This window comes from Geotrypetes seraphini, chromosome 11, assembly GCF_902459505.1.
Source record: "Geotrypetes seraphini chromosome 11, aGeoSer1.1, whole genome shotgun sequence".
Lineage (NCBI taxonomy): Eukaryota > Metazoa > Chordata > Amphibia > Gymnophiona > Dermophiidae > Geotrypetes > Geotrypetes seraphini.
This window is the reverse complement of record NC_047094.1, coordinates 136,791,601-136,818,568: the sequence shown is the minus strand read 5'-3', so window position 1 is coordinate 136,818,568 and position 26,968 is coordinate 136,791,601. Positions and strand designations below refer to the sequence as shown.

At 44.8% G+C, this 26,968-nt stretch overlaps 1 protein-coding gene across 3 annotated transcripts in view; it reads left to right on the top strand.

The window, feature by feature from the left end:
- The window catches only part of TP53INP2 (tumor protein p53 inducible nuclear protein 2), a 57,986-nt gene that overhangs the window by 16,113 nt on the left and 14,905 nt on the right, over window positions 1–26,968 (top strand). For all 3 annotated transcript variants that reach the window (XM_033962855.1, XM_033962856.1, XM_033962853.1), the window contains exon 3: window positions 13,534–13,868. In XM_033962855.1, the coding sequence (XP_033818746.1) occupies window positions 13,751–13,868 (118 nt within the window). In that variant the 5' untranslated portion in view covers window positions 13,534–13,750. The remainder of the gene's footprint in view (window positions 1–13,533; window positions 13,869–26,968) is intronic.

Sequence of the window (26,968 nt, the reverse complement as noted above, 5' to 3'; positions counted from 1 at the left end):
AGTCATTCTGCCGTTGTATCGGGCAATGGTGCGCCTGCACCTGGAGTACTGTGTTCAGTATTGGTTGCCGTACCTTAAGAAAGATATGGCAATACTTGAAAGGGTCCAGAGGAGAGCGACACGAATGATTAAGGGCATGGAAAACCTTTCATACACTGAAAGATTGGAGAGACTGGGGCTCTTCTCCCTGGAAAAGCGGAGACTCAGAGGAGACATGATAGAGACCTACAAGATCTTGAAGGGCATAGAGAGAGTAGAGAGGGACAGATTCTTCAAACTTTCAAAACATATAAGAACAAGAGGGCATTCGGAAAAGTTGGAAGGAGACAGATTCAAAACGAATGCTAGGAAGTTTTTCTTTACCCAGCGTGTGGTGGACACCTGGAATGCGCTTCCAGAGGACGTAATAGGACAGAGTACGGTACTGGAGTTCAAGAAAGGTTTGGACAATTTCCTGCTGGAAAAAGGGATAGAGGGGTATAGATAGAGGATTACTGCGCAGGTCCTGGACCTGTTGGGCCGCCGTGTGAGCGGACTGCTGGGCGCGATGGACCTCGGGTCTGACCCAGTGGAGGCATTGCTTATGTTCTTATGTTCTTAGTATCGGGGCATGTGTGTCCTTGGCAAAGTGAATATCGTGCCATTAGAGTTGTCCTGTGTGTCTGTCTTAATTAGATTGTAAGCTCTTTGAAGCAGGGACCGTCTCTTGAGTGTTTAATGTACAGCGCTGCGTCTGTCTGGCAGAGCTATAGAAATAAACAGTAACGGAATTCTGTATGACTCATTGCGGGCGGCTGGACAGCTTCATATCAAGCCCTTGTGTTAGGAATGTGCAACCCCCCTCCCCACCCCCCTTAATTTTAGCATTCTTTGCTCAGTGGAAGTGGTTTGGCCGGCTGGGGTGAAGCTGAAGAATGGGGTGTTGCCATATTTGATAGCTCGTCATGGGGGCAGGGCACAGATTCATGCCCTTGGTCACCGCATATCTGGAATGGGATGAATCTAAAAAGGGACACTGGTTTTTATAATCGTCTAAAAATAGAGCGGGCAGCCTGCCAGTGTTTTCCTGGCTGCATGAGAGAAAACACTTTCTCCCATCTAGTAGCCTTCCCACGATTCTATATTCCAGCAGGTTCTTCGCTTTCTTGGTGCATGGTGGGTTGATTTCTGTGAAACCAATGTTGTGCAAATGGCTTTAGCTATAATTTTAGTAGGGCATGTCTGTCGCTAGTAGGAGCCAATAATTTCAAAGTAGGTCTGGTCTGAAAAATAAGTTTTCCAAAGAAGCAAATGTCTAGAATGCTGAAACTGACAAATGGAAAATGAAAAAGAACATTCGTACTGAGCGAACGTAGTGGCGGTTTCAGGATCCAGCTCTTCCACTGTATAATCGGAAAAGCACAAGTGGTGAAAGCAAGGCATTTATTAGTGAATCTAACTTTCTGTAGCCCTTGGCATCCTGCTGCATGCTTAAGCAATAGTGACTCTGACTAAGGTCAGTGATGTTTACAGTAGAAGGACTTGGGGAAATCCACTGCTTATTTCTAGGATAAGCAGCATAAAATCTGTTTTACTACTTGGGATCTAGCTTAGGTACTTGGGACCTGGGTTGGCCACTGTTGGAAACAGGACACTGGGCTTGATGGACCTTCGCTCTATCCTAGTATGGCAATTCTTATGCTCTTATGTGAGCCAAGTATAGGATAATCAAGCCATTGTGACATTGCCGATGTGGTTGGCTCTTAGGCATTGGTGGAATGAGGCATTATGACATCACAATCTCAGTTCTGGAATGTTGCTACTCTTTGGGATTCTGCCAGGTACTTGGGACCTGGGTTGGCCACTGTTGGAAACAGGATACTGGGCTAGAAGAGGTATGCAGGCAGATCGATAGGCTTAAGAGCGATAAATCCCCGGGACTGGATGGAGGGACTCTAACTGAACTGCTTAATAGCCAATCTGTCGATCAAATCGGGAAAGATTCCGGAAGACTGGAAGGTGGTGAATGTTGCGCTGATCTTCAAAAAAGGTTCGAGGTGAGATCAGGGAAACTACAGACCGGTGAGTCTGACCTCGGTACCGGAAAAGATGGTAGAGGCGCTGATAAAGGACCGCATCATTGATCACCTTGACAGACACGGTCTGATGAGGACCAGCCAGCACGGTTTCAGCAAAGGCAGATCTTGTTTGACGAACTTGCTGCACTTCTTCGAGAGAGTGAACAGGCAGATAGACAAGGGCAACCCGGTCGACGTATATCTGGATTTTCAGAAGGCTTTCGACAAGGTTCCACATGAACGACTACTTTGGAAAATTGCGAGCCATGGATTCGAGGGTGAAATACTCACGTGGATTAAAAACTGGCTGGAGCATAGGAAACGGAGAATGGGGGTAAATGGACAATACTCGGACTGGAAGAGCGTCACCAGTGGGGTGACACAAGGCTCAGTGTTGGACCCGTGCTCTTCAACATCTTTATAAATGATCTGGACATTGGTACGACGAGTAAGGTGATTAAATTTGCAGACGATACGAAGTTATTCAGAGTAGTGAAGACACAGAGGGATTGCGAAGAACTGCAATGTGACATAATCAGGCTGAAAAAATGGGCATCGACATGGCAAATGAGGTTCAATGTGGATGTGTAAAGTGATGCATGTCGGTAACAAAAATCTCATGCATGAATACAGGATGTCTGGGGCAGTACTTGGAGAGACCTCACAGGAAAGAGACTTGGGAGTTCTGATCGACAAGTCGATGAAACCGTCCGCGCAATGCGCGGCATCGGTAAAAAGGGCGAACAGAATGCTAGGCATGATAAAGAAGGGAATCATGAACAGATGGAGAAGGTTATCATGCCGCTGTACTGGGCCATGGTGCGCCCTCACCTGGAGTACTGCGTCCAGCACTGGTAGCCACAGTACTACTCCTAAAGGGTCCAGAGAAGAGCGACTAAAATGGTTAAGGGGCTGGAGAAGTTGCCGTACAGTGAGAGATTGGAGAAACTAGGCCTCTTCTCCCTTGAAAAGAGGAGACTGAGAGGGGACATGATCGAAACATTCAAAATACTGAAGGGAATAGACTTAGCAGATAAAGACAGATTGTTCACCCTCTCCAAGATAGTGAGAACAAGAGGGCACTTTCTGAAGTTGAAAGGGGATAGATTCCGTACAAACGTAAGGAAGTTCTTCTTCACCCAGAGAATGGTAGAAAACTGGAACGCTCTTCTGGAGGCTGTTATAGGGGAAAACACCCTCCAGGGATTCAAGACAAAGTTGGACCAGTTCCTGCTAAACTGGAACGTACGCAGGTGAGGCTGGACTCATTTAGAGCACTGGTCTTTTGACCTGGGGGCCGCCGTGTGAGCGGACTGCTGGGCACGATGGACCACTGGTCTGACCCAGCAGCGGCAGTTCTTCTTATGTTCTTATACTTGATGGACCTTTGGTCTTTCCCGGTATGGCAACTCTTATGTTCTTATGTGAGCCAAGTATAGGATAATCAAGTCACTGTGACTTCACTGATGAAGTTGGCTCTTAGGCATTGGTGGAATGAGGCAATATGACATCACAATCTCAGCTCTGGAATGTTGCTACTCTTTGGGTTTCTGCCAGGTACTTGGGACCTGAATTGGCCACTGTTGGAAACAAGGATACTGGCTTGATGGACCTTCGTTTGGTCTGTCCTAGTATGCCAAGTCTTATGTTCTTATGACTAGACAGTCAGGAATGAGGAACTGAATGATGTCCAGTCTGTTCATCCATATTAACTGCTAAGCTCTGCCATTTTCTCTCACTTAGAGATGCTCTGTATGTCCCTTGCTTTCTTGAATTCAGGTGGAGCAGCATTTTCAATATGACGTCCTATGATGTCCAAGTCCAAATTGGGATGTTTTGCCAAAAATATCTAGCTCGCAACCATCTAAATTTCTGGTTTGATTATGGCTTTGAGCTAGATATTTTCAGGCCAAACATGTCCATTGTAAGTATCTTTCTTTTTTAGGGGGGTGGGGGAAGTCCCAGGGAAAAACGTAAAAAAACCAAGCCATAGGGACATCTGTTTGGCAGCATTCCTTGTGAACTGGCCTTACAGATACCTCAGCAGTGCAGAGGGGTAGCCTAGTAGTGGATGAAGTGGCCTTCACTTAAAGGAACCCAGGGACTAAGCGAGACCCTCCAGGAACAGAGAGCATCAACTATTCATAAAGCTCCACCACAATAGCCCTCAGGCTTGCAGGTCACTTATCTATTTCTGGGTTCCAGAGTTAGTGGGAATCGAACCTGGGTTCTGTCTGTTCACTGTCCACTGCAATGACTGCTAGGCTACTTGATCCACTTGCTTTCTTAGGAATGACCAATATATCTGCAGCTATTATAGAACCTGGTGTGTCCTTGTTGCTGTCAGAGGTGTAGTAAGAGGGGCAGCCCACCCCGGGTGCCGGCACATGTCCTCCTCTCCTTCCCTGCCACTCCTCTACCGCATGTGTGCACCCTTTCCCTTCCCCCATACCTCTTTTTTGGGGGGTTTGAAATGTTTTTATTAAGAAAGCAAACAAGTCGGAGGCATAACCAGAAAAAATGCATATTGGAGAGATGCATCCCAACTCAGTGCCCAACAAAGCATTGAAATAGATATACCCAAAAATCAAAACGGGCAAGTGGGACGAGCGTGAGCCCCCTCTGGGCATTATAAACCGGAACCCCCCCCCAGCTCCCAAATAGCACTAAAGAGAGAGAGGAATATAAACTCCCCAACCGTTGGCTTGCTCCCATTGTTGGTATAAAAATCCCACCCCCACACAGGCAAACAAAAGCCCCTTCCCTCCCGGTTCAGCAACTGGGGAAAAAGTCAAAAGAACCAACATCACACAGGGTCAAGCTCAGCGATGACGGATTCCCAAAGTGACCTGTACAGTCCCCCTAAAGTCCCACCATTGCTACGCAGCTCCCAATGAGCCAATTCCCTGAGGGAGCGCTTCCACCCCACCAACTCCAGAGATTCATCGTCTATCCACAAGGAGAGCAGCATATAAAAAGCGCCAATGGTCGGCGATCGAGCCCTGAGCACTAAAATCAGGTAGGACCACTGAACAGATACTCCCAGGATCACGGTGAGAAAGCTCTGCACCCCATTCCAATATACACCCCCAAACTGGGCATTCAGTAATCATGTGCAGTAAAGTCCCAGTCATACACTTACACTTCACACATTCAGCGGATTCCTAGAGGCCAGCTCTGAGCCCCTGCAGCCTAGTGAAGCAGTTTAAATTGGAGTTCTCCCCCATACCTCTTTAACCCTCAAGCTGCTGCTCACGCCAGCGTCAGCTCTTCGCCTAGGAAGTGACATTGGAGGAAGAGCCGACGCTGGTGCGAGCAGCAGCTTGGGGTTGTTGCCAGGAACATTAAAGAGGTATGGGGGAAGGGAAGAAGCATGCGGATGGCAGGAGGGGGGTGGGGTGGGTGCCACAGTCTTACCCTCGCTATGCCATTGGTTGCTTCCCCTTCTTTGGAGGGGGGTCAGTGACCACTGGGGAATTAAGGAGGGGTCAGCTGGCTAGTAAGGGCATTTTTTTTTTTTCCCCCCAACTGTGATGATCGAAACGGGTCTAGATAAAAATTACTTCTTTTCTGCCTTGAACTTGTTGGGTTTTTTTTTTTCTGTTCCATTACTGCAGAAAATGTCCAGATTTTAAACCCACCCAAAACTTGCCTCCAACATGCACCTTGCTATTTGGATACATTCAGTGAAAAAAAATCGCAGTTCTGCCTTTTCAAATATTGTGGTCTAGACATTTTGGCAGGAAAAATATCCATGTGCTACTCTGTGCTGCTTTTGAGAAGTTTTTCTCTTTTTGGAAACGATCGCTATGCTTTTCTCCATCCCCACTGGTTAGGGCTGTGGCCTCGGCACCATGAGCTTGCAGATTGAATCCCTGGGCAAGTCACTTAATGCGCCACTGCTCCAGGTACCCACAAACAATGCCTCGGGAAAAACCATGTCCGGCAGGGATAACATTTGCCAATTAGTTAGATTGTGAGCCCACTGGGACAGATGGGGAGAAATACTTGAGTACCTGAATGTAAACCATTTAGGTTATAAGCGGTGTATAAATTAACTAAAATATTATCCCTTCTGTAAAGGGTTGGGCATTTGATACACTGCCCACCGTGGGCTAAATTCAAGCCACAGGCAAGCAGAAGCTGAGAGCGGAGGTCAAGGGATGTTCTGTGACCTACAGGGTTGTCCTTGTGGGGCCCCGTACTGCTGTGGCAGACATTCCCTCAGCATATGTGTTCCTCACAACTTGTGAGCAGAGTCATTTCCTGGCCCCTACGCCCTCTTAGTCACCCTTGGCGACTTTATGACGGAAATTTGGGATGAACTGCTGAAAAGTTATTTGAGGAGACAAGACGTAATTTTGTAAGGCCAATTTCCCTGTAGAAAACGTAGCCAAAAGACAATTGGCACCTCTTTGTACAGGTTAAAAGCCAGGTGCTGTAAAATAAGGCTTCAAAGATGCTGGAAAATACCTGTGTTACACGAGCTGTTCACCTTGTAAGGTGATGGTATGCACAAGTGCTGAAGGTCCTTTCTTCTACTGTCTTGTTGTACTATAGATAGGATTAGGCATTTAGTGAGGGTCCCAGGCAGTGGCTTAGTGAGGGAGGTTGGCGCCCAGGGCGGTGGTGGTGCCATGTGCCCCCCCTGCCCCCGCATAGCTCTTGAAATGTTCACTGGTGCGAGCAGTATCTTCCACAGGACCAAGACGTGACATCGGAAGGGAGCCGAGACCGGTGCGAGCAGCAGGTGGAAGATGCTGCTGGCGCTGGCAAAGTGGAGGAGAGGCGTAGGCGCCCAGGGCGGTCCGCCCCCCACCCCTCCCTTACTAAGCCACAGGTCCCAGACAAGATCCAGGACACTAGCTAGTGTCAGGCAGAATAGTAGAAACTATTACAAAGAACAAAATTACTGAACATACATTCATGATTTAATGGAACAAAGCCAACTTGGACCTAGCCGGGGAAGTATTGCCTCATTGTCTGCTAGACATGAATAAACATGTGGATAAAAGTGAGCCAGCTGAAGAAATGTATCTGGATTTTTAGAAAGTCTCTTACAGGAAACTCCTGAAGGAATTAAAAAGACATGAACTAGAAAGCAATGCCCCATTGTAGGCTTTGGCTGCTGTATTCTGAAGGTCTGAAAGCCTACGCAACTGCTGGGTTCAGAAGTCCCATTAGTACCAGATTACAACAATCAAAAGGAACCACAGCCTGAGTGACTTTACCTAAATATTTAGGTTCCAAAAAGTGCTTCATCTATTAGCTAAGTCTAAAGCTATAGACAATTTTACCTCTATGCTCACATAAGACATATTTGACCTAGAATCTACCAGTTCTCCTAATAACTTCACCTCACTTCATAGAGGAAAATTTTATCCCTGCCAGATATGATTTTTCCTGAGACATTGTTTGTGGGTATCTGCAGTTCATGGTTCTGCATCCAATCCTAAACTCTGAGAACTACTTCTGACCCATGACTTCTTGTAAAGTAGTCAAAAATGAAGTGTCATCATCATACAAGTAGAAACATGATGGCAGATAAAGGCCAAATGGTCCATCCAGTCTGACCATCTGCAGTATCCACTATCTCCTCCTCTCCCTATTGGCTAATGCTCTTAACATTTGCATCTCCTCTTCCTATAAACTAAGGCTCTTTACACCTGTATTGTGAGGTCATAGAGCATTATGGTTATAGAAACATGATGGCAGATAAAGGCTAAATGGCCCATCCAGTCTGACCATCTGCAGTATCCACTATTTCCTACTCTCCCATGCTTTCTTGAATTCAAAGACAGTCTCTGTCTCCATCACCTTTACCGGGAGACTCTTCCATGCATCTACCACCCTTTCTGTAAAAAAGCATTTCCTTGGATTACTCCTGAGCCCTGAGCCTATCGCCTCTTAACTTCATCCTATGCCCTCTCCTTCTGGAGCTTCCTTTCAAATGAGAGCCCATATAGGTATTTAAACGTCTCTATAATATCTCCCCTTTTCCCGCCTTTCCTCCAAAATATACATACCGAGATCTTTATGCCTTATGATGAAGACCACTGGCCATTTTAGCAGCCTTCCTCTGGACCGATTCCATCCTGTATCTTTTTGACGGTGTGACCTCCAGAATTGTACACAATATTCTAAATGAGGTTTCACCAGAGTCTTATAAAGGGGCATCAATACCTCCTTTTTCCTATTGGCAATACCTCTCCCAATGCACCCTAGCATCCTTCTAGCTTTCACCATCACCTTTTCAACTTGTTTGGCCACCTTAGGATCATCACATACTATCACACTCCTCTTCATGTACAAAAGTTCTTCACCCATAAACTGTACTGTTCCCTTGGGTTTCTGCATTTGAAATGCATGACCTTACATTTCTTAGCATTAAATCTTAGCTGCCAAATTTTAGACTATTCTTCAAGTTTCACTAGATCCTTTCTCATGTTGTTCACACCATCAGGGGTTTCAACTCTATTGCAGATTTTGGTATCAACCGAAACGAGGTAAATCTTACCAGTCAGCCCTTCAGCAATATCGCTTACAAAAATATTAAAAAGAGCAGGCCCAAGAACTGAACCTTGAAGGCACATCACTGTGCATGAAGAAAATGGTCTCAAAGAGCTAAACAAGAGTGGGAATAAGGGAGATCCCTGTGGGGTCCCCTAGTCCATATACCAGGCCATGGGTAATGGTTTTGCCAACAAACTTGCACAGCTGTGTTCTTTAGGAAGCCCCCAAATCATTGCTCCCACCTCACTCACTTTAAATAATAGTGTCTCAAACCACAGGTTGGAAACTGCTGATAAAGTTGTAGAATAAAAGTCTGGGGGTGGCATGCTAGTAATTTGAGGTGGGGGTTGTATGGTTATAGTAGGTCAGTAGGGAATGACTGGTGGAGGTAGATGGATAAGTAGGAGACTTATAGAGGGAAGGTGAAGGAAAGTTCTCTGCTGTAACCATTTCTCCTTCATTCTTCCACATAAGCCCTGTGTCAGTATAGTTATTGATTTCCTGGAGAAGAACTGGTGATGCCTGTTTATGCTGATTATACATAGTAAATGACAGCAGATAAAAACCCGAATGGCCCATCCAGTCTGCCCTGTAATTTATATGCATTACAATTTCATGATTAAATTAAAATGTCTTTTTTTTTTTCTTTGTTTTTTCTGGGCCATAGACCTTAGAAGTCTACCCGGTACTGTCCATAGGTTCCAACTACTGGAGCTGCCGTTGACGCTCACTCCAGCCTCTCCAAACCATCTCCTTTGCTGGATTCAGACCGTGAAAGTTTGCCTGTTCAGATTCTAGTTGGAGATCTTCTATGGTTATTCCACACTTTTTCGAATTCCACCACCGTTTTCCTCTCCACCACCATTACTCTTGAGTCTACCACCCCTCCACCTCAAATTATGTCCTTTAGTTTTACCAATTTCCTTTCTCTGGAAAAGATTTGGTCGTATATTAATACAGTTAGTTTTAGATTCTGAGACTGGCTCCTTAAAATGTTCTTTGAGGTTTATGAACTTATGGGGCTCATAATAATAATAATAAGGTCTAAAAAGCGGCCTAAATGGGTACTTGGATGATCAAAAAGCCTGATCGTCCAAGTACCCATAACCAGCTTAGGCCTTTCACCTGCCTCTAAACACATAGAGCGAAAAGAGGCGTTTTTTAGAGGAGGGGAAAGGACGAGAGGTGGACTGACCTAGACCTAGGCGTATAGCAGGTATAACCAAAGATTTTGATGCATTTTCCAACTATCAACCTTGTAATCTCCTTGTGAATGCCCAGGCCAATTCTTTTGTAAATCGCCTAGAACTGAAAGGTATTGGCGGGATAGAAGACGCCAATGTAATGTAATGTGATGTTATTAACCCTTTGGCATTGTTGCTCAGAAGCAACATGTCTTCTATGGCTCTTATGGGAGAGCTGCATCTCCAAATGCCTGTTACTTGCCACTGTTGCTCTCGTTCAGCATCAAGTTACGTAAAGCAGCCCTTTCACCATCTGCCAATTAAAGGGTTAAGACCCAAACTGGAGCAGACGGGAGCCACTTTTGCGTTGTGTTTATTTCAAGGCAATCCCAGTATTTTGTTGATCCTTCACAGTTGTCAAGGTTTGTGTCTGTTAAACCTGGCGAGTCTTAGGGGCCTTTTTACAAAGCTGCATTAACGTGCGTATTTCAGAAAAAAAAAAAAAAGGCTCTACCTCAACCTCTAATTTGAGGTTGAGGGGTGGTAGATTCAGGGGCAATGTTAGGAAATTCTACTTTACGGAGAGGGTGGTGGATGCCTGGAATGCGCTCCCGAGAGAGGTGGTGGAGAGTAAAACTGTGACTGAGTTCAAAGAAGCGTGGGATGAACACAGAAGATTTAGAATCAGAAAATAATATTAAAGATTGAACTAAGGCCAGTTACTGGGCAGACTTGCACGGTCTGTGTCTGTGTATGGCCGTGTGGAGGAGGATGGGCAGGGGAGGGCTTCAATGGCTGGGAGGGTGTAGATGGGCTGGAGTAAGTTTTAACAGAGATTTCGGCAGTTGGAACCCAAGCACAGTACCGGGTAAAGCTTTGGATTCTCGCCCAGAAATAGCTAAGAAGAAAAAAAAAATAAAATAATAATTTAAATTGAATCAGGTTGGGCAGACTGGATGGACCATCCGGGTCTTTATCTGCCGTCATCTACTATGTTACTATGTTACCGCATGGTACGCTGAAACATCCTGTGTTAATTTAGGGCTATGCACGCACTTCACGCACCCAAAAATGAAATGTATTTTTTTGTACTGGGGATGTAGGGTGAACATGTTCTCTGCCAATCAGCATATCTCCATTTCCAATGGCTAACCGATTAGCGCATAAGCCCGCAAAATGGATGGTGCTAACGGCTCACTCTCTAATCTGTTTTAATGGCCGCATGCCGATGGCAAAATTAGTATGTGGCCGTTAAAACAAAAAATAGGAAATTCGGCCATTTTACCCCAGCAGTAAAAATGGGTGTCAGGTCAAAAGCGCACCGGGACAAAGGCGCACGCAGACAACTGAGCACAGCGTGAAGGCGCGCGCTGAAGAAAAGGGCTCCGACGGGGGGGGCGAGGGGGAACCCCCCCTTTACATTATACAGATCGTGCCGCGTTGTGGGGGGTTTGGGAGGTTGTAACCCCCCACATTTTACTGAAAACTTCACTTTTTCCCTAAAAAACAGGGAAACAGTTAAGTTTCCAGTATAATAAGGGGGGTTACAACCCCCCAAACCCCCCACAACGCCGCTGCAATCTGTATTAAGTAAAGTGGGGGGGTTCCCCAACAAAAACCCCCGTCAGAGCCCCCCAAAACACTCTTTTTCTTTGGCGCACGCTTCCGTATTGCACTCAGTTGTCGGCACACGCTTTTGTCTTCGGCGCTTTTGTCTATGAACCGTAAAAATGGCCTTGGCTCACGGGAAGGGCGAGCTAAGGCCTCTTTTTACTGCCGTTTGCTAAAACGGCCTCTTAGTAAGTATTTGAGTTAGCAAACCCAAGGGACTCGCGTAGTATGTTAGTCATATTATATTGGAAGCTTTTCTGTTGCATCTCTTTATGGCAAAAAATGTTCATTTTGCTTGATTGTAAAATATATAAAGATTTTTTTTTTTAACTTAAGAACATTAGAACATAAGCAGTGCCTCCGCCGGGTCAGACCATAGGTCCATCCTGCCCGGCAGTCCGCTCCCGCGGTGGCCCAAACAGGTCTGAATCACCAGAAGGGGCTCCCTTGCCACCTTGGTTTCTCATTGAAGTCCTATCTTCCCATCGAAGTCCTAACCCTCTGGTCTTGCACATGCACGACCTGGTTGGGTTTCTATACTTATTACCTGGTTAGCTTTCTATACTTGTGTTACATCCCAGCTCCTCCCTCAGTATCCCACGATCCCTTTATCCCTCAGGAATCCGTCCAATCCCTGTTTGAATCCCTGTACCGTACTCTGCCTGATCACTTAACTTGATCTTGTTAATTTTTCTATATGAATTTAACATTGTAGGGAGTTAATGTTTTAAAGTCTAACATGAAGGGTCAATGGCTTAATGAGGGTAATCCCCATAAAAAAACAGAGAAACTTTTTACCCCCTTATGTTTTGACCTTTTTTGTCTTTCTTTTCTGTATTTATTGTAGTTCTTCTCACTCTCCTCACATGTAGGCTTATAATGTCTTTGTAGTCAATGTATTTTAAATTGGATCAGCTGCCTACCCTCTTCTCACCTCCTTCAGGCGCCACTCTGCAGCTTGAGTTCTCAGGCAAAGTTCTAGGCATCATTATCGACTCTTCTCTTTTCTTCAATGACCATCTCAACTCCTTGATAAAATCATGCTTTTTTTAACCTCCACATGCTGAGGAAAGTGAGATCCTGCTTCCGACAACAACAGTTTGCCATCCTTGTTCAATCTATCATCCTCTCCAGACTAGACTACTGTAATTCCATCCATCTAAGCCTAACTGAAAAAAGTCTAAAAAGACTTCAGCTAATTCAGAACACCGCGGCCAAGTTGATCTTTGCAAAAAGCAAAGTTGATCACGTCTCCCCACTTCTGTCCAAACTTCACTGGCTTCCAGTAATTTCCAGAGTTCATTTTAAATGCGCCTGCCTAGCTTTTAAGATCCTACACGGCATCCTCCCTCCCCTAATTCTATCTTGGAACTCCACCAGGTCCACCCAAAAACTTAAACTGTCCTTCCCCTCGCTAAAAGGTATCCTCTATGCGGGAACATTGGGGAATTCTCTCTTCTTCAGAATCACAGGGCTTTGGAATAATCTTACTGCCCCACTACGGAATCTGGGCTCCTTCTAACTATTCCGAAAGCACCTGAATACCAGGCTATTCTCAAAAATGTAATGCTCTCTTCTCCCTTATACTCAACCTCCAACCCCATTATGCTGTTCTTGCCTTATATTAAACTCTTGTAAACCGTGCCGAGCTCTATAATTATGGAGAGGATGCGGTATATAAACTTAAGGTTTAGTTTAGTTTAAACATGATGGACCCCTTCTTTTATTTGTAAATCACTTTGAAATTATGATATTGCGGATTGAATAAAAATTTTAATAAAACTAAACAAAGCCTCAAAAACTAGTGCCTGGGGCAGTGGCACCCTCCTCCCCACCCTACGCCCCCCCCTTCCCTTCCCCCGTACCTTTTAAATTTTCCAGCAGAGAGCAACGGCACGAACTTGCTGCCCACGCCGTGTCGCCTATTCCTCTGACATCACTTCTAGGCGCTGGGCCTGGAAGTGACATCGGAGAGAGGCGACACCAATGCAGGCAGCAAGTTTGTAATGCTGCTCACGCAGGAAAAATGAAAGAGGTATGAGGGAAGAGAAGGGGCGCACGGCTGGGGGGGGGGAAGAGAGGAGGATGCAACCCCCAAACGCACCAGATATTGGTTACTAGCTGTGTATCGGTAAAAGCACTGAATTGCCTTCTCTTCCTTTTGACAGGTCTTTCGCATTGAAGCCAAGTGAACAAACTCCTCATGATTGCACTATACAGAACTCTTCTCAGCTAAGATCCCTGTACAGAAAAGAGGCTCCTACACTGTGGAAAAGCACATTAGCAGCCACCTGAGGCCGAAACACCATCCCATCCCCCCTGCTTCTTTCTTTTCAGTAAGGTTCACCTTGAAGCCATTCCTCGACCACCACCACTACCGCAACCATGTTCCAGCGAATCACCAGCCTCTTCTTCGGCGAGGACACAGCCGAAACCCTGGTCGAGCCGAAGCCTTTCCTGTCTGAAACGGAAGATGATGGGTGGCTGATCATTGACCTTCCAGGTGAGAAAGTTGTTTGTTTTTTTAAAAGGAAGGAATTATTCGTAACCCCTTAGCCACAGGTGCGAGGTCTAGGCTTGTCAAACCTGCATTTTTAGCTCCCGTTGAGAGGATTCTTGAACTTTGACATCGGAGTTGAAGAAAGCACATAGTCCCAAGTTCATTTATTATTTGATATGCCGTCTATCAAGTAATAGCTAAATGGTTTACAATGAAAATTGTTTAAAATTCAACTTAAAATGTTAAAAATGGAAAATGGACTAATGAGAACAAACAAGACTAGCAGAAAAGGACATGAGAGTATATAAAAAATACATCCAGAAAAAAAGGGAGAGTAAGTAGGGGAAGTACAGGAGGGAAAAGGATGCTTCTAAAGAAGTGGTTTTGTCACCTATGTTGCCTTTTTTAAGTATACAAAAAACACACTAAGACCCGGATTCTCAAAATGGCTCTGTAAGTTAGGCAGACATTCTCTAGCATGTACTTCTTTATAGGGGTCTCTTTTTTTTTTTTGAGGGGGGTGTCCTGAGAGAGGGTAGAAAGGAGGAAGCTACAATATTAAAAAATATCAAATTAAAAATTGGGCACAATTTTTTTGTGTGTGTGTGGGAACGTCTTTGTAAGGCAATGAAGCCACACTGGCTGAATAATTTTACTTAGATTATCCCGGCAAACTCCGTAGGGTAAAATCTACCTCTGGGACTTGCAGAAATATGACTAGTTTGGCGATTGGCCTGAAAAGAAGCGCTTGGTGTTTCTCAAGCCACAGGAAAGGCTGAAAAATTTGCGCCTGTACTCACTCGAGGAGCGTAGGGAGAGAGGAGACATGATCGAGACGTTTAAGTATATTACCGGCCGTATCGAGATGGAAGAAGAGATTCTCTTTCTCAAAGGACGCTCAGCCACAAGAGGGCATCCGCTCAAACTCAGGGGCGGGAAATTTCATGGCGACACCAGGAAATATTTCTTCACCGAGAGAGTGGTTGATCCTTGGAACGAGCTCCCGGTGCAGGTGATCGAGGCAAACAGTGTGCAAGAATTTAAGAGCAAATGGGATGCCCATGTGGGATCCCTTAGAGGGTTAAGCCAAGGGAACCTGTCGCCAGGAGTGGGATCCCTAGGATAGTAGACTTGGGGGGTGGGTCAGTAGAGTGGGCAGACCTGATGGGCTATGGCCCTTATCTGCCGTCATCTTCAATGTTTCTATGTTTCGGCTCTTATTTGGCTGATCTGGCTGGTGTTATTAGACTGACCGGCTGGGACTCCCTTGTCCCACATGTGTTGCTTTGCTTTATTGTACTTAAAAGAATACCAGAAACAGTAGTAGGTAACCGGAGGCTAACCTGCTGAACCTCAGAAATCAATGAGAGTTAAAAAATATAATAATTTAGAAACATAGAAGATGGCAGCCCATCAGGTCTGCCCACTCTACTGACCCACCCCCAAATCTCCTATCCTAGGGATCCCACTCCCGGTGACAGGTTCCCTTGGCTTAACCTTCTAAGGTTGTGAGTTCAAAAGAGCAAATCCCTGAGGAGACCACTCTATTACTCCAGATATCAACCAGCGTAGAAATCGTACAAAGATTTCAGCCAGACACCCATCAGCGGGTTCACCAGTGTGTATATAAATGCACCACGTATTTTAAATAATAAAAGTGCCACAGTGAATTAAAGAAATTGAAAATTTTTAAAATAAATAGATCTCATATATAGGTTTGTATAGATTTAAACCAAAGTTCAGTGAATAAGCCCCTCGTTTACTGGCCAGAACGTGACAAACTGCAGTACTGTAACGTAAAGCAGACTTAGGGGGTCCTTTTACAAAGACGCGGTTTAACGCGCATTAAACCACCTGCCGCGCTAGTACCTAACGCCTCCAAGGACGTTAGGATTTTAGGCTGTCGCTAACTCCCGTAACGCGTCTTGATAAAAGCAGCCCTTAGCTTGCTGATGAAATCCAATAGCTGGAACACAAGGTTTGGAAGTATTATTCGCTCCCTTCTGCTATCCAACACTCTTGCCTCTAGACCAGTGGTTTCAAACTCGCGGCCCCCCCGGTACTATTTTGAGGCCCTCGGTATGTTTATCGTAATCACAAAAGTAAAATAAAAGAGTTTCTTGATCAAATGTCTCTTTAGCTATAAATGACAATATTATGATTAAGACTTAGCCAAAAGGAAATATTTATAAACTATAAAGAGTTTTACCTCATGCAAAATTGTCATTTCTTTCATAAGACATTAACTATTTTTTTCTGAGGCCCTTCAAGTACCTACAAATCCCAAATGTGGCCCTGCAAAGAGTTGGAGTTGGAGACCACTGGCTTAACTGTAACCATGACATCCTGTTTGTCTTTGGGAAGCAGAGCTGAGATTGTGATGTCATAATGCCTCATTCCACCAATAAGAGCCAACCTCATCAGTGATGTCACAATGGCTTGATTGTCCTGTTCTCCCCTCTGCCCTCCAACCCAGCCAGCAGATTAACCGTTCCCCTTAACTCAGTGGTCTCAAACTCGCGGCCCCCAGGTCCTATTTTGAGGCCCTCGGTATGTTTATCATAATCACAAAAGTAAAATAAAACAGTTTCTTGATCGTATGTCTCTTTAGCTATAAATGACAATATTATTATTAAGACTTAGCCAAAAGGAAAGATTTATAAACTATAAAGAGTTTTACCTCTTGCAAAATTGTTATTTCTTTAATAAGACATTAACTATTTTTTCTGCGGCCCTTCAAGTACCTCCAAATCCAAAATGTGGCCCTGCAAAGGGTTTGAGTTTGAGGCCACTGCTCTAGACCATTCCACGCTCGGAACCCTGAACACCCGAAGTATCGATCTAAATGGAACACGGTTTCAAGTTTATTAGCATTTGATGAATCGCTTATACAATATTTCTAAGCGATGTACAAGTTAAAAACCGCCAGGTGGTGGTCTCGCATATATATTATACAAATTGATCATAAAACAAACAATTGACATTTAAACAATGGGGATAGAGACAAATATGAATACGTAGGAAAGAAGGGAAAAGTTACAATCTCTTTATCTGTTGAAATTAACATAAAAGGAAAAACACAATAGGGAATGGAGGGGATTGGAAAATATGATAGTCTTTACTAAATGTAAAGGGATTGATATGAGACGTGCTATGTATCAAAGGCGTCTTGAAACAAAAAGGTTTTTAAAATTTTCTTAAAAGATAGAAGGTCTTTTTCAATTCTGGCAGCTAGAGACAATCGGACCATCCAACAGTCTACTTCAGTTGGGAGAAAGATGGCTGAGGGAAGATATGATAAAGGTCCACAAAAACCTGGAGCAAAACGAGTAAATGTGACTTGATTACAAAGACTAGGGGACATTCCGTGAAGTTACCAAGTAGTGCTTTAAAAACAAATAGGAAAAAATAATGTTTCATTCATCACATAATGAGCTTTGCATCTTGTTGCTGGAGGATATGATAGATGCAGTTAGTGTAGGGATTAAAAACAGGTTTGGGTAAATTCCTAGAGGAAAAGTCCATAATCTGCTCTTGAGTTAGACTTGGAGAAGGCCACTAGTTATTGCTGGGGGTCGGTAGCCATGGAATCTTGCTATTCCTTTTTGGGACTTGTGACCTTTTGATCTAATATAGGAGGGAAGCAAGTCGAGCAGCTTCATTGTCCGACAACCGATTCCTTTTGAATGCTAAAAGGTCAATTGACATCACGATAAAAATGGATCTTTGATAAACTAAGAATACTTCAGCGACTACGAAATTTCGAACACTTGTTCAGCTGCTGATTCTTACACAATTAGATTGTTGTAATATGTTGTACTGTATTACATTACATTACATTACATTACATTAGGGATTTCTATTCCGCCTGTGCCTTGCGGTTCTAGGCAGATTACAATATAGAAAATATCTGGGACATTCCAGTAGAGTTACATTTCAGGATAAGAGTAAGTTACAGGTACAGTAATGAGTTATGATACTACAATTTCACAGAAGATAATACTTGTTACAGAAGATAATACATATAACGGAAGATAATGCATTTAACAGAGGTAATACATGTTAACTCGATCGGTTGAATCGGGTGTAGTGTAGCAGAATTACAGTACATTCTAGATCGCAGATAAAAAGATAATATAGGTGGGTATTTCCGAAGTCGTTGATTGGGAGGTCATTGGGTGGTGGTTAGAGTGATGGGAGATATTTTTTGAATGTATGTGGACGGCTTAGACCAGGGGTAGGGAACTCCGGTCCTCGAGAGCCATATTCCAGTCGGGCTTTCAGGATTTCCCCAATGAATATGCATGAGATCTAGTTGCATGCACTGCTTTCAAAGCATATTCATTGGGGAAATCCTGAAAACCCGACTGGAATACGGCTCTCGAGGACCGGAGTTCCCCACCCCTGGCTTAGACTATGGAGCCGATTTATAGACACAAAAAATCCCACTGTTAGATTATTATAGAAGCTTAGAAAATAGGACTTTTTATTCAACTCTGTTGGTTCCCAAAAGAGACTCTGGTGCTCTTTCGTTCATGCTATTGCCCTCATATCATTTTTAAACTTTTTACAGTTTCTTGTCGATTCTTGTGAAACTAAGGGCTCCTTTTACGGAGATGTTCTAGGGCTATAACGCACGGAATAGCATGCGCTACATTGCTGCGCACGCTAGACCTTAAACGCCAGCATTGAACTGGCGTTGGTTCTAGAAGCGTAGCGCGCGGTAATTTCCTGCGTGTGCTGAAAACGCTAGGGAGCCCTAAATACTCTTAACTCCATTTTCCATCAGTGAAGGGAGTAACTGAAGACCATGTTCTCTTTAACTATGAATTCCCTAAGATTTCATAGGTAGTAGCTTAATTTGTCTGGGTTTTCCCGGCCATCTGGTAACCCTAGCATGGCATAAACCAGTGTTTTTCAACCTTTTTACACCTATGGACCGGCAGAAATAAAAGAATTATTCTGTGGACTGGCGGTTGAAAAACACTGGGCTAAGTCGTGGGCCAGACCCCACCCCCGCTACCCAATCTCCACACCAGACCCCGCCCCCATAATAGTACTAATTGCACCTTGCACGTCCCGTGCCTCATCTGGAAGCCTTCCCTCTGACTTGCAACGTCAGAGAGAAGACTTCCGGTTCAGGCGCAGGATGCCCGTAGGAGCCGCTGCCTGTGGCTTTGTGCACGGAATCAGTTAGGAAGAGGGAGCTGGCTCGAAGATAATGCCGCATCGATCGCACCGTGGACCGGCGGTTGAAGAACACTATTTTGGGCCTGATGCACATGCTGGCCCTGTGGACCGGCAGGAAATTTCTGTGGACCGGCACTGGTCCATGGACTGGTGGTTGAAGAATACTGGCATAAACGACCAAAATACTGGATTTAGAGAGACAGTTTGCAAAGTGGAGTGTTTGGTAGACGTGCTTCTCTGCGAGAGTAAGAATCAAAGGGAAATTATGCTAAGGCATAAAGAAAAAGACCTGAAGAGCCAAGAAATGGAAACATCTGATTTGTACTTGTGCTTGAAATGGAATGCAAATTGAAAAAAGGACGGAGAGAGCCTTCGAAGCCCTGAAGAAACGCCTCTCTGGGTCCCTGGTGTCTTTGTGCAAGGATGCTTGTTTACGTAAGCCGAGGACAGCTTGTTTGTAACATGCAAGTGTTTTCCCCGGTGCAAGAAACCTCCATAGGACAAATCCTTGTTGATACCCAACAGAAGTTAAGTCTTTGTTATAATGGCGTTCTGTAGCTGTTGACCTATTTTAGATGGAGTGTGTTAGCTGCCATCTTGCATGCTCAAAAGAGGTAGCACTAGACCAGTGTTTCTCAACTTCTTCAAACCAAGTACCCCCTAAGTCTAACAAATATCAACCGAGTACCCCCACCCAAGCTCCGCCCCAGACCTGCCCAGGCTCCACCCTGAGGAAAGGTACAGAGTGTTTTTACTTGGCGGTGTGATTAGGGTTACCATATGGTTCCAGCAAAAGGAGGACAAATTGAGGCATCCAGGTTTTGTGTCCATTCAAGCCTAAAAGATGATTCTCCCCCTACCCTAACCTTGAACCAGAATTATGCCCAAATGCCACCCAGTGGCCGGAGCCAACACTGCACAACAGACAAACCGAAGGTAATTCTGGCTCTTTAATGGTCCAGTTGACTCCTGCTGTGCAAGGTTGGGGCGGGATGGTCCTGCCTATGGAACGGGAAACATCCTCGCCCTGCACACTTCCAAGGGCAAGAGCAGTTCCAGAATTAGCTCCAGAAAGAGAGTGGTATTTTCATTTGCATCATTCTGCAAGCTGCACAAGGGAACCCTATTTATAGATGACTCTGGCGAGGGTTAGATTAGTCAGTGGTTGGAAGAAGTAGTTTCCTGGACATGTTCGTGCATCATATAGTTTGGTGTGAAGGGGAGCAATGCAAACTGATTTGCTTGGCCTAGGAAGAAATGGGGAGGTTCAAAGACCTAACAGATATTGACATGGGACTAAGTTCTCTCAGGTCATGTGATCTGTCCGTCACTGACAGCATGGATGCTTTGTGACTGCCGGAAGGTGAGCGGTGCTGTTTTTGAAATGCTCTGTTGGAATAAACATTGTCTAGCCGTGCTTTTTAAATTTAATCTTATTGACTGAATGTCCGTCTGTCCTACTGTTTAATGTTTCCGTTTTATTACATCTGTATATTTTTTGTGAACTGCTTAGCAGCATGAAAATATACTGAACTGAATCGTAACTGGCCAGCTGAAGACGGAAAGCCCATTCAGAGATGACCAGGGAATCGACCCTCAAAGTATACTTGCAGAGGAAAGGGAAGAGAGATACTGATTTTTCTATCTTTGAAATAATAGGAGATTCTCAACAGTTTTACTAATATTTGGAATGAGAAGGAATATATCTGCTCATATGGCTATACAGTATAATGAAAAAATCCTTTCAAAGCTGGGGCTGTTCTCCCTGGAAAAGCGGAGACTTAGAGGAGACATGATAGAAACCTTCAAGATCCTGAAGGGTATAGAAAGGGTAGATAGGGACAGATTTTTCAGATTATGGGGAACCACAAGTACAAGGGGGCACTCGGAGAAACTAAAAGGGGACAGGTTTAGAACAAATGCCAGAAAGTTCTTTTTCACCCAGAGGGTGGTGGATACATGGAATGCACTTCCGGAGGCTGTGAAAGGCCGGAGCACGTTACGGGGCTTCAAGGAAGGTTTGGATAGGTTCCTAGAGGATAAATGAATTGAGGGGTACAGATAGGAGTAGAGGTAGGTTATAGGGATAGTCTGGGACCACTGCTCAGGCAATGGGCCTGATGGGCCGCCGCGGGAGCGGACCGCTGGGCGAGATGGACCTCTGGTCTGCCTCAGCGGAGGCAATTTCTTATGTTCTTATGTTCTTAAATCTTTTGAGCAGCTCCATTGAGAATTCACTATGCCCCTCCTACACTTTTTTTTATAGACCAAAGAGCAATTTGGCACATGAGGAAGGTTCTGTCATTCTCGCTGCCAAGAAAAGGCGACAATGCACATTAAGTGGGAAATGAACGTAATGGGTGTTTTTTAAAAATTAAATTTAACATGATCTGAGGAGAAAACCTTTGCAAGGTTGGGCGCTGGATGAGAGGCTGTCTCTGACGGTGGGAGCGAGTGCTTTCATTTCCCAGATGCATAGCAGTTTAGATATTTCACTTTTGTTCCTGGGAATCATTAACTGGGACAGAAAAAGAACAAGGGGGGAGAGAGAAGAGACTTGGAATAGGGTAAGTGGGGAGGAGAAAGAGTAGGCCCTGGGGAATGGGCAGGAGAGTGAGAACTGGGGAATGGGAGGATGGAGGAGAAAGCAGAGAGCGACTCGGACACTTGAGGGAAGTAGGAATAATGGACCAGGAGAATAGAAGAGAGCGAGCAGTTGCAGATGATGAGAGGGGAAGGGGAAGAGCGGCCTAGGGTGAGGAGGAGTAGGGCTGGGGACCAAGTGGGTTATCGAGTTCTTAGAGAATGAATGGGGGGGACGACACCTCCCTCCCTCGCTACGCCAGTGGGTATAGATCTTTGAAGATGATGATGTCAGTCAGGGAAATCCTGGGCAAGCGGTGAGGGAGTGACTAATCTCGATTGGTATTCTAATTATTTTCATAGCAGGGTTAACCCTACCCAATGAAACTGTTTTATGTACTGCTCTGCAGCCATTCAGCTGTAATTCTTAGTTGAGATGATTTATAACAACACAAAACAATCTGGAACTCCCATACCGCCTTTAAATTTAGTTGAAATAACATTGTAGGAGGATGCATTTCCCAAATACGGTATATGCAAAGAGTTTATGATTCAATCGAAGGAAGAAGTGTTTGGGAATAGGAAAAGGAAGAGCCAAGAGCAAATGAAACATTTTAGGATGCAACATCATTTTGGTTATGCCTTTGTTGACGGAAATACATTTCTCAGATATTCAGACAAATGTCCCTGATCCAAGATGGGCGCACAGAGCCGATCTAGGCACCTACCTTAAGGCTCCTTTTACTAAAAGGCGGTAGAGGTTTCTACCACGGGCCAGTGCGATAAATGCTCCGACGCTCATCAGAATTCTATCAGTGTCTCCGCATTTCCCTCACTGGCTCATGGTAAAAATCTCTGCCGCCATGGAGTTAAAACCCAGCGTTAATTTTCTTAATTGTCTTGGTGCTAAACCAGCTGGAGTAGGTTTAGCGACCTCATTAAGGGCAACGTTAAGTTTTAATCTTCCCCTGAATATTTACCCTTAGCTCCTGGGAGAGCTCTGGGAAATGCTGGATGGCTACGGTTTTGCCCTTTTATTTAGAGATGCAGCTGTGTTAAGAGAAAGTTGACTGTTCCATGACTGTTGCAACATTTTCTTGAAATGAGGATCCTGGGCAATTGCTCTCGGGACGGAGGGACTTGGCTTTCTTTGTAGTGGAGAGCAGCAAAATGATTGCCTCCTAGCTTCGTAGCCCAATTTTCACTTGTAAAGTTGCTTAATTACCCATTGACCAGGGGTGGGCAACTACAGTCCTCGAGAGCCACAACCCAGTCTGGGTCTCAAGATTTCCACAATTAATCTGCATGAGATCGATGTGCCATGTGCTGTTTCCATTGTATGCAAATTTGATCTCGTGGCAGTCTTGAAAACCCAAACATGTTGTGAGCCTTGACGACCATGCTTGCCCATCCATGCCATGGGTCCTGCGAGCAATGCAGTTGGCACAGAATATACTGTTGCACGTCTCATTGCTCATGCCTCGAAATTTGATCATATTGTGCAAATTTTTCGTGATCATCACTTTTCCTACCGTATCTTCCTGTTTGTGATTTATTATTGCCTATTGTTACTTGCCTTTCGTCTTTTTGATTTTGTATTAGTATATATTACCCTATTTTATCTTTGTAAACTGCCTTGTATTTTGATTTTGCGGTATATCAAAGTTTAATAAAACTTGAAACTTAAGGTCTTGTCCATAAATTTCAAATTCTCACTGGACAACTGTCCGTTGAGCTTACGTTCTGTTTTGCAGTTGTAGTGCCCCATACGTGCGTTACGCTCGTCGGACAGACTGTACTTGGAGGTGCTCTTGTGAGTTGCAAGACGATGCTTTCAGTACAGGGTCCGGTATGTTGGAACGCCTTACTGTTGGAATTGAGGCAGCTTTCCACTTTTTAGCAGTTTAGAAAAGGTCCGAAAATGGTTCTGTTTGAACTCTGTTTTGCAAAGTGATTAGCAAGGGCGTTGGGGTGGGGATTTATTTTTCTTTCTTTATTATTAGTCATCCAAGTCGGTGTGCATAATTTTATAGACTTTTATGTTGCTGATTTTTTTTAATCTGTTTTGTGTTTTGTATATTTGAGTGTGTGTTTTGCTTTTTGATAAGCGGGCTATAAATTTTTAAATAAATAATAATAAATGCTTCTGAAAATACAGTGTGTACAGCATTGCAATCCTGCCCTACCCCGAATCCCATCCCCACTAAATTCATTTAAGACACAGGCCTTCTGGAATATGTATGCCTCTATGTATCTCAAATAGCCCATTTAACATAAGAACATAAGAATAGCCTTACTGGTTCAGACCAATCAAGCCCAGTACCCGTTCTCACGGTGGCCAATCCAGGTCCCTAGTACCTGGCCAAAACCCAAAGAGTAGCAACATTCCATGCTACCGATCCAGGACAAGCAGTGGCTTCCCCCATGTCTGTCTCAATAACAGACTATGGACTTTTCCTCCAGGAACTTGTCCAAACCTTTCTTAAAACCAGCTACACTATCCGCTCTTACCACATCCTCTGGCAACGCGTTCCAGAGCTTAACTATTCTCTGAGTGAAAAAAAATTGTCCTCCTATTGGTTTTAAAAGTATTTCCCTGTAACTTCATCGAGTGTCTCCTAGTCTCGTAATTTTTGACAGAGTGAAAAATCGATTCACTTGTACCCGTTCTACTCCACTCAGTGTTTTGTAGCACTGTTTTACCCACAATTTCCCCCTTCCCACTGTTCACGCCAGTGGAACTCGTTTGTGGCCTATAGCCAGAATCTCTTGGCTCATCGCCGACTTGGCTTAACCTTTGAATTTTTTTAGCTTGCTCAACTGATTTATACTTTGTGGCTGGCCTTTATCGTGGCCTATTTTAGGATTTTTTTTTTTTTTTTTTTAAACTAGTGCACTCTTCAATGTTTTTATGGGTGTCAGTCTGAGACACACCCAGCCAGCTTTTTCAGGATACCCACACTGCCTCAGTATGCAAATTTACCTCATGCATATTCATTGTGGATATTGTGAAACCCTGGCTGGATAGGAGTGTGCCAAGGACTGGGTTGAAATTCATTGGTCTAATGATAAAAACATGAGTGGGCCAGCAGCTGCCGAAAGTTGGAAGGAAAGTGGCAACGCGATTCAAGCACCCAAGCTCTGACTTGAATTACTGCCCTGCTGTGGCATTCATAAATATCCTGGAATAAACATGTTTATCTGAGCTCTCCTAAGACATGCCTGGCCACCCCGATATATCCACGACAGAAGACCTCGGGACACCGCACAAACAGCTTTGCTAAGAAAGATCTGAGAGAGAGAACAGCAACTCATAGAAACATAGAAATAGACGGCAGATAAGGGCCACGGCCCATCCAGTCTGCCCACCCTAATGGCCCACCCCCCCTAACTACCTCCATGAAGAGATCCCACATGCCAAATAGAAACAAAGAACATGATGGCAGAAAAGGGCCACGGCCCATCCAGTCTGCCCACCCTAATGGCCCACCCCCCCCTAACTACCTCCATGAAGAGATCCCACATGCCAAATAGAAACAAAGAACATGACGGCAGAAAAGGGCCACGGCCCATCCAGTCTGCCCACCCTAATGGCCCACCCCCCCTAACTACCTCCATGAAGAGATCCCACATGCCAAATAGAAACAAAGAACATGATGGCAGAAAAGGGCCACGGCCCATCCAGTCTGCCCACCCTAATGGCCCACCCCCCCCTAACTACCTCCATGAAGAGATCCCACATGCCAAATAGAAACAAAGAACATGATGGCAGAAAAGGGCCACGGCCCATCCAGTCTGCCCACCCTAATGGCCCACCCCCCCTAACTACCTCCATGAAGAGATCCCACATGCCAAATAGAAACAAAGAACATGATGGCAGAAAAGGGCCACGGCCCATCCAGTCTGCCCACCCTAATGTCCCTCCCCTACCTTTGCCCTGTGAATAGATCCCATGTGCCGATCCCATTTGGCCTTAAAATCAGGCACGCTGCTGGCCTCAATCACCTGTAGTGGAAGACTATTCCAGCGATCAACCACTCTTTCGGTGAAAAAGAATTTCCTGGTGTCACCTCGTAGTTTCCCGCCCCTGATTTTCAACGGATGCCCTCTTGTTGTCGTGGGACCCTTGAAAAAGAAGATATCTTCCTCCGCCTCGATGCGGCCCGTAAGATACTTGAACGTCTCGATCATGTCCCCCCTCTCTCTGCGCTCCTCGAGCGAGTATAGCTGTAATTTGTCAAGCCGTTTTTCGTAGGGTAGATCCTTGAGTCCCGAGACCATCCGGGTGGCCATTCTTTGCACCGACTCCAGTCTCAGCACATCCTTGCGATCATGCGGCCTCCAGAATTGCACACAGTATTCCAGGTGGGGCCTCACCATGGATCTATACAATGGCATACAATGAGCTTCTCCTTGCAAAGAAGTAAGCCTGAAAAGGCTGGAAGCACAAGTCAACTATTGATTACCCCCTTCCTTACAAAGCTGCGCTAGGGTTTTTAGTAAGAGCTCTGATGCTCCTAGAATTCCTATGTTCCAACTGAAACTGGCTTGAATATTGCCTTAGACCAGGGATCTCAAAGTCCCTCCTTGAGGGCCGCAATCCAGTGGGGTTTTCAGGATTTCCCCAATGAATATGCATTGAAAGCAGTGCATGCACATAGATCTCATGCATATTCATTGGGGAAATCCTGAAAACCCCACTGGATTGCGGCCCTCAAGGAGGGATTTTGAGACCCCTGCCTTAGACCAATCAATGCTCAATCTATATCAGGGGTGTCCAATGTCAGTCCTCGAGGGCCGCAATCCAGTCGGGTTTTCAGGATTTCCCCAATGAATATGCATGAGATCTATGTGCATGCACTGCTTTCAATGCATATTCATTGGGGAAATCCTGAAAATCCAACTGGACTGCGGCCCTCGAGGACTGACATTGGACACCCCTGATCTATATCTATAAATAAACAGTTTCTAAGGTGCTCAGTAAACATCTTATGTCACCTTAATAAATGTTTTCAATAATTTTATAGTCTGTTTAATGGACCTCGGAACCACCACTCCTCCATCCCACCGACGTGCAATCACGGGGAGATCATCGGTCTATTTCATTTAAATTTTATATCATTTCTCCAATTCTTATGCTTAAATTTACTTATCTTAGTAATGGCGAACTATCAGTTCTCACGGTAGACTGGCGGTAAGACCCGACATGTTTCACCGCGGCATTTGACAGACCCCTGAAGAAACAATTGTGAAACATGTCGGGTCTTACCGCCAGTCTACCGTGAGAACTGATAGTTCGCCATTACTAAGATAAGTAAATTTAAGCATAA